Source organism: Corylus avellana, chromosome ca5 (genome assembly GCF_901000735.1).
Source record: "Corylus avellana chromosome ca5, CavTom2PMs-1.0".
Lineage (NCBI taxonomy): Eukaryota > Viridiplantae > Streptophyta > Magnoliopsida > Fagales > Betulaceae > Corylus > Corylus avellana.
The window spans coordinates 5,671,600-5,687,682 of NC_081545.1; the positions used below are offsets into that span (position 1 = coordinate 5,671,600).

General features: G+C 37.8%; 1 protein-coding gene across 1 annotated transcript in view; it reads right to left on the reverse strand.

The window, feature by feature from the left end:
• Positions 1-15,374: 15,374 nt before the first annotated feature.
• LOC132181630 (putative disease resistance protein RGA1) overlaps positions 15,375-16,083 on the reverse strand; it is an 11,938-nt gene continuing 11,229 nt past the window's right edge. Inside the window, exon 6 of the mRNA XM_059594882.1 lies at positions 15,375-15,470. Coding sequence (XP_059450865.1) covers positions 15,375-15,470 — 96 coding nt within the window. The remainder of the gene's footprint in view (positions 15,471-16,083) is intronic.

A 16,083-nucleotide genomic window follows, 5' to 3' on the forward strand; every position in this document is an offset into this window, starting at 1 on the left:
GGTTTTGCCTTGTCCACCAATCCCAACTATGAAATAATGGAACCCTTTAGTATCGTATTAAAATCCGACAACGACTCTTTAATAGTCTTCCTTTCAACCTCTCTCCCAATAACTTCTTCGTCAGCTATAAACGAATGTGTATCTTCTCTCTTCCTATTCTCAAACTGTATCCTTGTAGGGCGCTCAGTAAAGCCAAATTTGATCCTATTAGTTGCAATGTTATCAAGTATCTCCCTCACTGCATGAATCTTATGAGCTATTTTAAAGCCATATACAAGCTAGTTCGATTTAGAAAAGAAGGTGCGTACCTGTAATATCCCCAAATATTTAGTATGGTCCATTCCAAAAAATTAAACTTTTTAGGGTTATGTGTATAATTAAGGAAAATATTAATTAAACATGGCCTTATAAGGCCATGTTTGTAATTTTTGTAAGTATAAGTTGGATTTCTTTGTTTCTTTAATTCACAACACCCATTCCATCATCATGTCCTACCTTTTTTCCCCACTAGACCCGACACCCCCACACTTTTTTTTTTTTTTTTTAGCTTTTGTATTTCCCCTATATCTCTTCGTCTTTCCGCACCCAAAAGTGGACCCGAATTATTTTGGTCCGTTTTGGGGGGTTTTTGGCTATGCCGTTAATTTTAGGCCACAAGAATCAACTTCTTCTTCTTTTTTTTCTTTTTTCTTTTTTTTTTTCTTTTGGTTTTTAATATTTTTTACTTACGTAAATTATAGGGAAAAATATAAAAAAGCTCCCTAAATTACCGGCCGTTTTTGATTTAGCCCCCTAATGTTTCAAAAGTGATAAAGTAGCCCCTCAAACTACCAAACTATTGCATGTTGGCCACTCCGTTAGTCAAAACCATCAGTTTGGATGGAAATTCAAAACGATATCGTTTTGTTGGGGGCTACTTTATCACTTTCTGAACATTAGGGGGCTAAAATGAAAACGGCTGGTAGTTTGGGGGGCTTTTTATATTTTTTCCAAATTTTTTTTTTTTTTTTTATAAAAGGGCATTGTAGTAACTTACCCATAACAAAGCGACGTCGTTTTTGCGGTTTATCAAACGACGGTTTTGACTAACGGAGTGGCCACAATGCAATAGCTGGGTAGTTTGGGGGGCTACTTTATCACTTTTAGAATATTAGGGGGCTAAATCGAAAACGGCTGGTAGTTTGGAGGGCTTTTTTATATTTTTCCCTAAATTATATTTTCATGTGGGCTCTGTCGGAAAAATGGTGGAAATTTGTACAGAAGAATCATTTTGTTACGGAATTATATAACAGGTTTATAAGTTTATCATCCCAAAACTGAAGAGCAATTGCTAAAATAGATTGTTTAGAACTGATCAGTTTCTTACTAAAGGACAAAGCTAGGTAAGTTTAAGCAAATCTTATTCTTTGAAAGGCTTGGGGTTTAGATAATAGGGTTTTGGTTTGATTTCTATTGAGTGGGTGTTTCCCTTTGAGCCTCTTTGATCATCTTCTTTCTTGTTTTCATAATTATTGATTCATTCCCTACGTTTTGACCTAAATCAAATTACTCTCTATTTTCTACTTTTATCTTTTATCTCCTTAGGTTTGTTTTCATTATTAAATTAATCAGTCTGTCAATTTTGTATAGAACCCATCAATTTTCTTTTCAGAGTCAACATAAAATTACAATTATACTATTTTTCAAAAGAAAAAAAAAAAAAAAAATGTGGCTAGTCTGATTCACCTATATATGTATAATGTCACCCTTAGGAGCAACCCCTTCTCTGATAGGGGTTTGTTTTCCTCGTTTGAATAGAAAAATAAAAAGGTCAATATTCATGATTTACAAACATTTACGCTTTGAACATTTAATTTCTAAATTTCATTTTAGAAAAAAAGTTTGGTTTAAAAGTTGATTTGGCTTCTAGGAATGGTGTGAATCCTCTCAGGGCTTAATTAGCGATTCTTTTTAAATTGATTTTATGGAAAATTTTATTATGAAAGAGGAAAATAGAGTAAACAAGGCGAGGGAGAAAAGCTTGAAGAAACTCCATGGGGTAAGCATTAATCCCAGATTTTATTCGTTTATTGTTGAGTTGTTGAGTTTTGATGTTAATTAAAGTTTTTGATTAAATGCTGATTTTCGTTAGTTTGGGAGATTATATGATGTTATTTTTTGTTTTGAAATGTTAGTTTTAGGTTTGAAAGTGATAATGTAAATATTTTTTGTTGCGGATGTTTGAGGTTTGTAGAAGTGTACGTTTAAATGTTGTAAGTTGAGATTGGTTGTAACTTGTGTTGATATTGAATGGTGGTTGTGTTGATGTTTTGGTTGTTTGAATTGTGATTTGGAGAAAAGAGAGTATAAGTAAGTAGAAATAAGTAGTATACATTTCCGACTCTTTGTAATTATTGTTACTACCATGTGTGGCCCTTTGAGAGGACCGAGTCACTTGTTTGATCTATTTTCTACCCTTTGTAATTATTGTTGCACTGTTTTAGTTTGTTTTGGATTTATTGTTGGGGTGCCCACCTTTTTTTCGTTGTTAGAATCTCCCACTTCTTCTTCCTTTCGGATCAGAAGTGGTAAAGATCCTCCCCTGTAGCCATTTCCTTATTTGCTTAAAAAAAAAAAAAAAAAAGTAGTATACATTTCTTTCATAAAAGATTTTGTACTCTCAACATTTCTCTTTTATTTTTATTTTTATTTTTTATTGATTGTTTTGATCATTTTCAATGAATAAGCTCAACATCATCTTAATAGTACACATTTCTTAGTAAAAGATTTAGTGCTCTTAACATTTTTTTTTTCTTCAACGTAGGAAAGGAAAAGGGAAAAAATTTCGGGAGGTTTTGTAAAGTTTCCACTATTTCTCATTACTTAGTCGATCGTAAATGAAATTTTATCTATTTTTGTTGGGAAAAAATATAAAAAAAGCCTCCTTAAATAACAATGGTTTTTAAAAATTTCCCCTGAAGCTTAAAGTGTACTAAAGTGATTCATTAAACTACCAAGGTGTGCCAATTACTCCAAGAAAACCTTGAAAATGAGCAATAAAACTGTTAGAATATAATCAGAATATATTCTGATTATATTTTGATAATCACCATAATTGTTGATAATCACCATAATTGCTGATTTGATATATTTTCCCTGTATATACATTGATATTATTTTGTAATATTGTACATTAATTCCTTGATTATAATTCCTATTATGTCTGGCCTTATTCAACTATAAATAGGCCCCATTGTATACAGTTCTAAACACACAGAAATACAATATTCAGTTTATCCCTATATTCTCTAGTATTCTATAGTTTATTTCAACATGGTATCAGAGCCAAGTTTTGGCCTTGTCTAGAGAAGTAGGAAGTCAGTCCGTTCAAAGGCTTTTTCGATCTTGTTTTGGTATAATTATTATACCAACAGGCTCAAAAAGGTCCGATCTGTCCTGTGGAGTTATCAGATCAACGTTCTGAGTTTCAACGCTCTCTCACACGCCGCCTAAAGTCTCTGTGTCACTATTCACGCGCCGCCTCCGGCCACCAAGCGCCGCCCCAGTCAGCCGTTTTCAGAAAATTCCGCCAGAATCCAGATTGGAGGCTGCCGATCTACTGACCTGCCGAAAGAACGCGCCACCAGGAGACTCCACGCACCGCCACGCGCCGCCACAACCTTTCGGTGGAATTTTGAACCACCACCGCGCACTGTTTCCGGCCACCACGCGCCGCCCTTGTCAGCCGTTTTCCAAAACAAATCACAGATTCGTGATCGGAGGCTGCCGATTTGTCGAATCAGCTGAAGCACGCGCCACCTAGAGCCCCCACGCGCCGCCACCTTGTAAGTTGTCCTGTTGAGCTCATTTTTTTTTAATACAATCTACCACACTAGATTATTCCTATTTTTTGAGCTCACACACCTACAATACACCTAGCCACACTAGATCTCAGCCCTCTTGAACCAAGCCTATACTCCTTACTATACACTCAGCCACACCAGATCCTAACCCTTAAAAACAAGCTTATATCCCCTATCATACACTCGACCACACCAGATTAATTCTCGCACCAGGCTCACAGAACCTACCCTACACCCAACCACACCGGATTATATCCCAAAAAAAAAAAAAAAAATGGCCATACCTCCTACCACTCTCCCAAACACCAAAGATATTACCCAACCTATCCCTACTATTCTTGATGGCTCCAATTACCCGGTTTGGTCTCAAAATATGAGTAGGTGGCTTAAAGGACATTGTCTTTGGGAGTATGTTTCTGGTGAAGAACCTAAGCCTCTTGCTGGAAAAGAGGAACCTGCTGCGGCTTGCTCAACCCGCCTCCGCACATGGAAAAGTATCCATTACAGGATTAGTTCTTGGTTCTCCAACACTTGTTTGGTCTCCATCAGCATGACATTTGGCAATCTTGACAATGCCAAAGATGTCTGGGATATGTTAGCTCAGCGCTATAGCACTACTGATCTTGCTCAGCGGTTTCAGATTGTGACCAAGCTCCATCACATGCGCCAGGAACCAGGTCAGAGTATTACTGATTTTTATTCACAAATGACTTGTCTTTGGAATCAATTAGCACTATGTGAGCCAAAGTGGAGGGATAAGGTTGAGGCCTCTGAGTACATCGCTTTTCGCGATAGCATGTGCCTAGCCGAGTTTCTTGCGGCAATTCGAGATGAGTTTGAGCATACTCGAGCTTCTCTTCTTCACCGCTCACCACTGCCATCTTTGGAGAGTGCTCTTAGTGAACTTGTTTCAGAAGAGACTCGATTCTCTACTATGAAGTTACACACCTCTGAGATGGTCATGGCCACTGCATCCTGCAATGCGCGTGCTCCTAATTCTATTCCTGCCGGGTCTTCCTCATCCAATCGGAACATCCAGTGCCACTATTGTCAGAAGTTTGGCCACAGATATAGTGAATGCAGGAAAAGACTTTCTCGTGGGAATCATCGAGCTCCTAGTCATAAGGCTGCTGCGGTCACTCATACTGATACATCAGATATGTCTTACACCGATATTGCACCCCAACCCAGTACTCTTTCTCCTGCAGAAATAGAAGCTCTCATTCATCAGGTTTTATCTAAGTCCAATCTTAATACCGCCATGTCCACCACACCAGGTAATTCCTCTTGGTATATTGATTCTGCTTGTTGTAATCACATGACACCGAATTCTTCCATATTTTCTGCAAAATCTGTGTTACCTAGGCCTACCACCATTTACACTGCTAATGGTTCCCATCTTGCTGTTAGTCACGTTGGGTCTGTTTCAACTCATTAGCTATCTATGTCTGATACATACTTAGTGCCTAATCTCTCGTTAAATCTTTTATCTGTTGGTCAACTTTGTGAACTTGGCTTAGAATTGCACTTTTTTAACCGAGGTTGTGATGTGCAAGATCCACAGACGGGACAGCTAATTGGGACCGCCCGTAAGATTGGACGTCTGTTTGAGCTTTCATCACTCCATCTTCCTCCTGCTGTGTCAGCTGCCACTCCATCTCGGTCTCCCTCTACCACCCTCAGTTTATGGCACTCTCGTTTAAGGCATGCATCTATTTCTTGTATTCGTTCTTTAGCTACAAGTGGTCAATTAGGGTCTGTTGAGTCTGAGTCATTTGATTGTGTTGCATGTCAACTTGGAAAACAAAGTGCTTTACCTTTTAATAATAGTACATCTGTTTCTTCTGCTCCTTTTGATTTGGTGCATTTTGATGTATGGGGCCCTGCGCCTATTCCCACCATGGGTGGATCCTGCTATTTTGTCATTTTTGTGGATGATTTTTCTCGATACACATGGTTTTATCTTTTACAAAATCGGTCTGAACTTCCGAAAATTTACTTTGAATTTCAACGAATGATTCAAACCCAATTTTCTCGCAACATAAAATTTTTTCGTTCTGATAATGCAATGGAATATCGTGAATCTACCTCCTTACTACTCTCAAACAAAATGGCACTCTTCCCCATCGCTCATGCCCAAATACTTAGCAAAATGGTCGTGCTGAACGTAAACACAGGCACATCTTAGACACTGTTAGGGCTTTGCTCCTATCTCCTTCTATCCCTGAACACTTTTGGGGAGAAGCCGCTCTTACCACTGTTTATACCATTAATAGGGTCTCGTCTCCCACTACCTTAAATATGTCCCCCTATGAACTTCTGTATGGTTCTCCTCCTAATTACCAATCTCTCCGCCTCTTTGGTTGTGTCTGTTTCGTGCTACTTCCATCCCATGAACGAACAAAATTAGAACCTCATTCTCGTCTATGTTGTTTTCTTGGGTATGGCATTGAACACAAAGGATATCGTTGTTATGATCCTATTTCCAAATGGCTACGCATCTCGCGGCACGTCACTTTTTGGGAACATAGGCTATTTAGTGATATGGAGTCTTTTCCTACTCGCCCCTCTAGTTCTTCTCCTATCTTCACTAATGTCTCACTTGATTTGCTCCCCGACACTACTGATCTTGATGCAGGGATGACAAGCTCTCCTGACGACATTCCGACGGTCGACCCCAATGACTCTGCCCTGCCTGTTGATCCATCTACTTTTGAGCCCGCCCCCTCTATCCCTCGTCGTTCTACTCGGGTAACATCTCTTCCTTCCCATCTTCATGATTATTACTGTTATTCTACTCTTGCTATTGTCGATGAACCTCACTGCTTCCGTGAGGCTCATGCTAACCCTCTTTGGCAGAATGCTATGTCTGAAGAACTTAATGCCCTTTCCAAAACCCATACTTGGGACTTAGTTGATTTACCTCCAGGCAAAACTGAGGTAGGGTGCAAGTGGGTATACAAGATTAAGACAAAATCTGATGGGTCTATTGAGCGATACAAGGCACATCTTGTGGCAAAGGGGTTCAATCAGGAGTATGGTATTGATTATGAGGAGACTTTTGCACCCGTGGCTCGCCTTACTTCTGTTCAATCACTCCTTGCTGTTGCTTCTGTGCGTCGTTGGGATCTTTTTCAAATGGATGTGAAAAACGCATTTCTCAATGGTGATCTTAGTGAAGAAGTTTATATGCAGCCTCCTCCTAGGTACGATCATCCGCCACACAAGGTTTGCCGACTTCGCCGGGCATTGTATGGTCTGAAACAGGCTCCAAGGGCTTGGTTTGCCAAATTCAGTTCCACTATTGCGCAGATTGGGTTTGTTTCTAGCCCCTATGATTCTGCTCTTTTTATCCGGCGATCTGATGCTGGTCTCATTCTCCTCTTACTATATGTTGATGATATGATTATTACTGGAGATGATACTGTTGGTACTCGTAACCTTCAACAGTTTTTGAGCCAACAATTTGAGATGAAGGATTTGGGTTTTCTCAGCTACTTTCTTGGATTGGAAGTGTCTTCTGATCCAAATGGTTACTATCTCTCTCAAGCCAAGTATGCTTCAGATCTCCTCTCACAAGCTGGCCTTACTGATTGCAAAATTGTTGATAGCCCTTTAGAGACAAATGTCAAACTTCGTGCCACTGATGGTGAGCTACTTTCTGATGCCACTCTCTATCGACAGTTAGTTGGCAGTCTCATCTATCTTACTGTGACACGACCGGATCTTGCCTATGCAGTCCACCTTGTTAGTCAGTTTATGACAGTGCCACGCTCGGTTCATTATGCGGCTGTTCTTCGCATCCTTCGCTACGTGAAGGGCACCCTGTTTCATGGTTTGCATTTCTCTTCTCACTCATCATTAGACTTACATGTATATTCAGATGCTGATTGGGCAGGTGATCCCACTGATCGTCGTTCCACCACGGGTTATTGTTTCTTACTTCGTGATTCTCTCATCTCTTGGCGTAGCAAGAAACAATCAGTTGTTGCACGCTCTAGCACCGAGGTTGAGTATCGTGCTCTTGCCGACACCACTTCTGAGCTCCTTTGGCTTCGTTGGCTCCAACATGATATGGGTGTTCCTCAGACCTCCAGTTCTCCTATCTTTTGTGACAATCAAAGTGCGATTCAAATTGCGCATAATGATGTATTTCATGAACGTACTAAACACATTGAGATCGACTGTCATTTTGTGCACCATCATCTTTTGCAGGGGACTCTCCGTCTCTGTCCCATTGCTTCCGCTGATCAGTTGGCCGATGTGTTCATCAAAGCACATCCACCTGGACGGTTCCGTGATCTTGTTTCCAAACTCAAGTTGGCATCTACATTACCACCTTGAGTTTGAGGGGGGATGTTAGAATATAATCAGAATATATTCTGATTATATTCTGATAATCACCATAATTGTTGATAATCACCATAATTGCTGATTTGATATATTTTCCCTGTATATACATTGATATTATTTTGTAATATTGTACATTAATTCCTTGATTGTAATTCCTATTCTGTCTGGCCTTATTCAACTATAAATAGGTCCCATTGTATACAGTTCTAAACACACAGAAATACAATATGCAGTTTATCCCTATATTCTATAGTTTATTTCAAGAAAAACCTTGAAAATGAGAAGCACAATCGAGCATCGGCAGAACGAATTTAATTGTTGCTTCTGCCAAAATTTGACAGTTCAACTTAAACATAGTGTTAATGGATATTAGCAGTAATTAATTACTGGCATAAGCAACAGCCAATTAATCCACTACAAAGTTGACAACCTAGTCAACATAATTTGACAAGTGGGACAAGGTCTCACTGCACAAAAATAGAATGGAATTGCAAGGATAACTCTGTAAATCCACTGATGGTATCAATGATTGTACCAACAAATAGATTCTACAAACCCAGAAAAACCAGATCCACCGTTGCAAAAAACAGAAGCAGGAACACCCTACTAATCAATCAACCCACATTGTCCTATATATTCAAACTCAACTAAGAATTACCAATTATTTAACCGTAAAAAGAATACAAATTAATCAGAATTATCTAATGCAAAATAATGCCATAATAAAACTCTAGACAAAATAAAAAATGCAGCTAACCATGCACAGGGCCAGGTGTCACCATCACCGGACTCGGCTGATTAATTGGCAGTGGCGCAACCGACGGAGGTGGGTAAGATTCAGGTGGAGGTGAGCTTGGGCTTGGGTTTGGGTTAGATGGACTGGGCTGGTTAGAGATGTTAGGGTCAGCGCATGTATATGGGTTAGGTGGGCTTGGTGGGGCAAAGCTGGGGTTAGGGAAGGCCACCGGAGGAGAAGATGAAGAAGATCGCAAGAGTCGCCAGTGCTTTTGTGGGTCTTCTGGAGGGTATGGCGGAGAAACCTAAATCCCAGAACAAGACCAAGAACCACCAACACCGTGACAATGAAGATGAAGAAGATCTTTGTAGCTTTACCCACATAACACATTTCTTCTTCTTTTTTTTTTTTTTTTTTTTTTCCCAAAGATTTGAGCTTGGAAAACTCTGAATCTGACATGGGTATTGAGGCTGGGTTACTTTTGGTAAATGTTAGCAAACGACGGAGAGAGAGAGAGAGAGAGAGAGAGAGAGAGAGAGAGAGAGTGAGGGTTAGTTGGTCTGTCATTGCCATATCTTCATGATACTTGAACCAACTCCAAAGACTAAACACAACTAAACAGCTTATCTTCATTCTCAAAGGGTTCTTTCCTTTTCCCTCTACTCTACCTGTATATATACACGATTCCTGTGAATAGCTCAAACTGAAAACCCATCAAATCATTTCTCTATGATTAGTTCAAACGGTGGGTGGGATACAACCACCAGACTCAATTTTATATACCGACAATCACTTTATTTTTATATAAACATGATTCTACTTGTTATGATTTCAATTAAATTCTCAGTTTTCCAGTATGCCCCAAACCGTGATGTGCTTGAAAGAAGATTTTGGAGGAACTCTGTTTTGGTTGCATTAACCAAAACAATAAGTTGTTCTTATATTTATAACCAAAGGAGCTAAGAGCTCTTTACAATAATTGCAGAAAACTTAAGAAAATACAAGAGGAAAGTTTACAAGCAGGCTAATAAGTGGAAGAAACAACTAAGCAAAACCACCAGCTTCTTCAGTGACACCGCTGGCTCTGGTTCCTACTCCAACTCTTGAAAGTATTTCTGCTTCCTACCAACACAAGCGCCAGAATCCACTCCCACAGATACAATGCTCCCTCCATCGTCATCCGACTCTCCTTTGGATGGTCCTGCATCATCCTCAATTATTCCTTTAACCAAATAAGTGACTGGATCTTCAACTGAACCACCATCCTCATTGACTCACAAACGTAGTTCTCTTGTCAGCATCCTTTTAAAACACAATTTGTCTCAAAAGCTTAAGTTGATAGGGATAAGTAAATTTAATCATTTAATTATATTTTAACACTCTTTCTCATATGTGGGCTCAAACTTCTTTTTAATGGATGAGAATCTACACATGAAATTTTTAATTGAAATGTAAGGTAAATGACAGAGTCAAATTTCGAACTCAGGACTTTTGGCTCTAATACCATGTTAAATTATTGATTATCTGATTTAGATCGCCGTTCCCCTAGAATTACGATCGATCGCACATGTACCTGCGATCGAGCACAATTCCAAACACTTGCGCATTAGGTCCCTGGAACTGAGATCGATCGCACTTGTACCAGCGATCAATTGCACATGGAGCATTATGTTAATTTTCTGCGTTTTTTTATTATCTTAAACCGACTTTATGTTATTACTTTATTAGGGTTAGGGTTTTGGGAATCTTTATTTCATTATTTTATTAGGTTTAGGGTTTGGGGGGTATTTATGTCATATTTTATTATGTTTAGGGTTTTGGGCTATAAATATATACTTATAGCCTCTAGAGAAAACAGTTGTTAATTATTATTGATTTTAATTAATGAGAATACTCAGAGTTGAGTTTATTCCTCTTTTCTTTTAAACTTTAGAGAGTATCTATTGTTTTTAGAAGAATTCTTAGATCATTGATAGACTCAAGATTTGGAATTAGTTATCCGCTGCTTTATTGTTGTTTTTCGCTGCAGCCTACTAAGTCATGCTGCATCAGTTGGTATCAGAGCTCAGTTACTTTCTATGAATGGGGAGGAGCAACCACTTTCCAGACATGAACGAGGTGTACGTGCGCACGGAGACAGCGCGTAAGGAGCAATTGGCGATTCGTTTGAGGTACATGAGTGATGGGCCGAACAATTATCGTCGCCAACCAAGACCGCGATTCGCGGAGGCGGAAGGCAAATCTATTGTTGAACGTTGGCAACACAAGGAGGATCGATTCAGGGCTATGAGGGATCAAATTGAAGACCTCACTACCCAATTATCCAACTTGTGTGGTCAACATGGGAACGGATCTAGAAACCCGTTTGCGGAGCGCCGAACGCAGGGACGTCAGCACCTTGCGCAAGCTCATGCCAATCGGCGGGTAAGTAGATTCGAACTCAAAATTTCGAAATTCGACGAGGATCTAGAACCCGACGAATTTCTAGATTGGGTGTTAGTTGTTGAAGAGGTTTTTGAATTCAACGGAGTGCCCGATGAACAACAAGTCTCTTTGGTGGTACATACATTCCAAGGAAGAGTTGGTGCATGGTGGCAACAACTGAAGAACACTAGGAAGCGGGAAGGCAAATTGAAGATCAATAGTTGGGAAAAACTATTGAAATATATGCGGGTCGCTTTCTTGCCCCATAGTTATACCATGGGCCAGAAGTCACAAAATTGGAGACAATGGTCTATGGCTATCACAAAGAAAATAGAAAATTCCTACAAAAAAAAGGCTTTTAGGGAAACATGGAGTGAGGCAAAGAGTCCACGACAGGCCAATTGGACCCTTACTTGCCAACCACAAATCCATAAACCGAATCCATATTCTGTGGAGGAGGAAAAAGAATCTGTGGATGAAGAGTTTCAGGAATCCGAATTCAGTGATGAAGAGTTCAGACATGAAGATGTTGTAGATCCTTCTCAAGGATTTGTAGATTATTATTGATTATTATTGATTTTGATTAATGAGAATACTCAGAGTTAAGTTTATTCATCTTTTACTTTAAATTTTAGAGAGTATCTATTGTTTTTAGAAGAATTCTTAGATCATTGATAGACTCAAGATCTGGAATTAGTTATCCGCTGCTTTATTGTTGTTTTTCGCTGCAGCCTACTAAATCACGCTGCATCATCATCTCAAATGCTTAAGTTGATAAGAACAGATAAATTTAATCATTTAATCATGTTCTAACACATCCAAATATGGGTTTCAGCTTCATAATGATGATGCTTTAGGCATAACATAACAATAATTAGAAAAATTCTTCGTGAGGAATGTTGTTGAGTGATTTTTGTTACCAAGTTTTTATTTTACCTGATGTATTTGGGAGACAAGTTCATAACAAAAGTGTTCAATATTAAATTATTGATTAAATTTCAAATTCAAAATAGAACCAATGACCTTCGAAAAAATGACAAACAAATAAAAAAAAATCAACCATGCATGCATATTTATTTGGGCGCTGCTTGAGATTAGATTCGAAAGAAGTCCAACACATCTAACATGGCCATTTTCATTTCCCCGTGGCATCCAATTCTAGCCCTATTTAACTCCAAAGACTAAAATTATTCTTTTGGCATGTCCCAGAAACTTATGATGAGTTCACTTTCATTTCGACAAAAAACTTTAGACAAGATAACAAAGCGAAACTAAGATATGAACCCGAAGAACCTCGCCTTTTTTCACATATCCTAAATGATTACGGTTGGGACCCTTCCCACGATTTTGAGAAGACAGTCATTTACCGGTGATGAGCATGAAATTTGTATTGTATTTATTCCTATTGTGTAGACTAACATAGTCATTTGTTTAGTCATGGGAATATTGGAGGTATGTCATTGTTAGATTTTATTTATGCATGCTATGGAGAAAGAATAAATCTATTATTGAAATATTCTAACAATTTGATCACATGCATCAGAAGATGGATACTTGAAATCTCAACACCAATCATTGCAGGCAAGCTGTGTTGATGGTTGAGTATGTTATAGACTTGATCAAAGATGGGCCACAGATGCACTACAATCATCGGGTCTATTGGGATTATGGCATTAGCCATGACTGTTATCCAAGCAAGTTGTTAAGGTGGGTTGTTACTGATATCACACGCTAATTACTCCTTAGCTCAGAGAGATAGAAACCAGTGACAGGATCTTTCCGTACATTAACTTGAATAAAACAAAAAGGAGCAAGGACATTTGTTAACAATTTCATAGTACCTATCAAGAATTCATTTAAGAAGTTGAGCAGCATATCATATATGAAAACAAGATATGCACAAGGAAACTACATTATACTGAAAATGCACAACCATATGCTCTTATGTGCTGCCAAGATTACCATGTCACAAAACAGCAATGAGAAATATATGCTCATTTTAAAAATTTAAAAATACATTGCATAGGAGAAGGTTTACTTAACAAACAAGCTTGATCTAGTTTTGCTTTTTTACTAAACATTATTGATAACTAGTCGTTTTCAAGGTAGCTAGAAGGGATCGAGTCACTAGCATCTGTTCCAAAAGCCTCACAAAATGCAACTACGAACCATAAATCAAATCTTGAAGCACACAATTTAAACAAGGGATTTTTATAGCTCAAGGATGATTTGGTACAATTTAAACACAGAGAGAGAGAGAGAGCAAACTTCTGCGTTAATCTTTGCTGATTCCACATCAACGTTGATATCAGTAATAATTTTGATGATTTCTACCAGTAATCCAGGCCTATCTGCTGTCTCTATACAAAGTAAGTTGCAAATTGGAGAGAACAATACATAATAAGATGATAGATCAATGCAACAATTCTTTGCAAACAAGTATCAAACTTCATTCAGAATATGACCACCCAACAGGTTGGATCCTGCGAAGGTAGAACCACAAGAGAAACATAAAAATGAACAACAAATTACAATGCTAAAAGGCAACTTAATCACAAGTAGCGAACCTCCTCTTATGTCCATCTTCCTTCACTTGTATCTGAGTTTCAATATCAACATCAAGTTGCACGACAAAATCACAAACTTCAGTTCAAACCTGTAAAGTTATAGAAAACACATGAAGTTGAAGTTGGTTGAGCTAACTAGATCATAGCCATGAAAACTCTGATTCCCAATGTATTACAAATTATACTTTCTACTGAATAAGCCTCAGCCATGGCATAACAAGGAAAATGAGAAAGACATACGGTAGAATAATTGAGTAAGACTGGCAATTAGTTTGCATGCCAGAAAAATCTTTCAATGGAAAGCCTGCTGTGCAGATGAGCACACCATTATGCAATTGGAATTCCTTTCAGGTTGCAATTAAAAAAAAAAAAAAAAAAAAAACAAATTTATTGTAATTGGGTTTAATTGTGTTACATTAACCATTCAAACTTGTCTAATCTTTTTAATATGAAACTTAAATTCTTTTCCACCCATGTGTTTAAACTCAACAAAATCCAATAAACACATGTTGCATTTAGTGCCCTCAAAGAATCTAGTTGTGGTAGAATTGAACTTGCATATTAATGTGAAATCAATATTTACTTGCAATTCTTAAAAAGCAAGATGAAGAGGAACACAGGACAATATAAGATCTATTTCCCGACTTGTCAACTTATTGCAGAGTGTTACAAATCTTAAATCCATGTATGTCAGTGCTTTAACTGTTTCAGCATATGATTGAAAATCAGAAATTCTCCAAAACATCAAAACCCTTACAGTGAAAATCAGAAATTCCCCAAAATATCATTGACATTTTAACACTGGTATAGGTAATTCTATATTCTATGCCTGAATAAGTCAAAGATGCAGCATATTCTGAAATAAATTCCATTATCAGAAAAAAGAGAGAAAGTTATACCAAGTCTCTTGTTTGTCTCTTCCTTCTTAGAAATAAGTGGGTATAACCAGTCAAAATTAGTCACTTGGAAGAAGTGAGATTGTCATATCCAAACAGATTGTAGAAATCTCCACCTGATTCCCATAACCAATTTCATGAATTGCTGCTTTCAATAAAAAAAACCAAATAATAAATTCAACAATAACTCAAAATTTCCAATGAAAATAATAAAAGTGTAAATTCCATCCATTGATGGAACTACTTGCAGTTAGGCTCCAACAGCAATTATAATGAAAAGAGCATTCCCAAATTGTGCAATATGATCTACATTTGACATTGACAAAATCGTAACAGAGTAGTGCAAAATTTATATTGAAGTTTTGTAAAATTTTGGATGGGATTGACTTCCCTGATCTATTATAAGTCTTTTACATAATGCTACCGTTTACAGAATTTATATTTCAAACAGAAACGCAAGAAAAAAATTAAAAAAGAAAACAATACTGGAAATCCCAATGAAGTGAAAGATTGGAAACAATACTGAAAATGTTAGAGCTTTGCACATATTTGATTGTCAGAAAGGTCTGAAGAAGCATCTATACTTCAAATCAAACTTCTCTTTGTCTGCCTTGAGCCTCTGCTTCTCATCACAAAGCTTCTTCTTCTCAGCCTGCACAAGAAAAGGGAAATGCAGATGAAGCAACAGTTTCTAAATGAAGTACATCTCCAAACATATAAAAGAAAGTTGTTACTCTGAAAAAATCCCACCTTCAATTATTTAATCTTCATTTTGAAATCCTCATTTGATTCATTTAGCTTCTGGGCTTCACTTTGTAACTGGGTCACCACTCACATAGCATCACTCAAAATGGCAGCCTTCTCAATTTTGGCCGGCCTTCTAGGCTCCAGGATAGAATCCTCCTTCTCTTACTATGGTATGCATGATAACCCTGCATCTTCACTTTCTGAAGTTAAAATCTTCATTAAAAACACAATACAAGAGAAAGCAATACAGTCCAAACACCCACTAGTAAAATATAACTGTGCATATACCAATCGTTGCAAGAAGGAAAGTGTTGTTATCGTGCACAACAATGATGAATAATATGGAATCAAAATGAGAGATCAAGAGAGAATCAAGACACAGATTTACGTGGTTCGGCAATGTACTTACGTCCACAGGAGAGAGTGCGGCTATATTTTACTATTTAATGATTTAAGTTTACAACATAACATATTTATAGGAAAACCCTAATTGTAAGGATTTTGGAAAACCCTAAAAT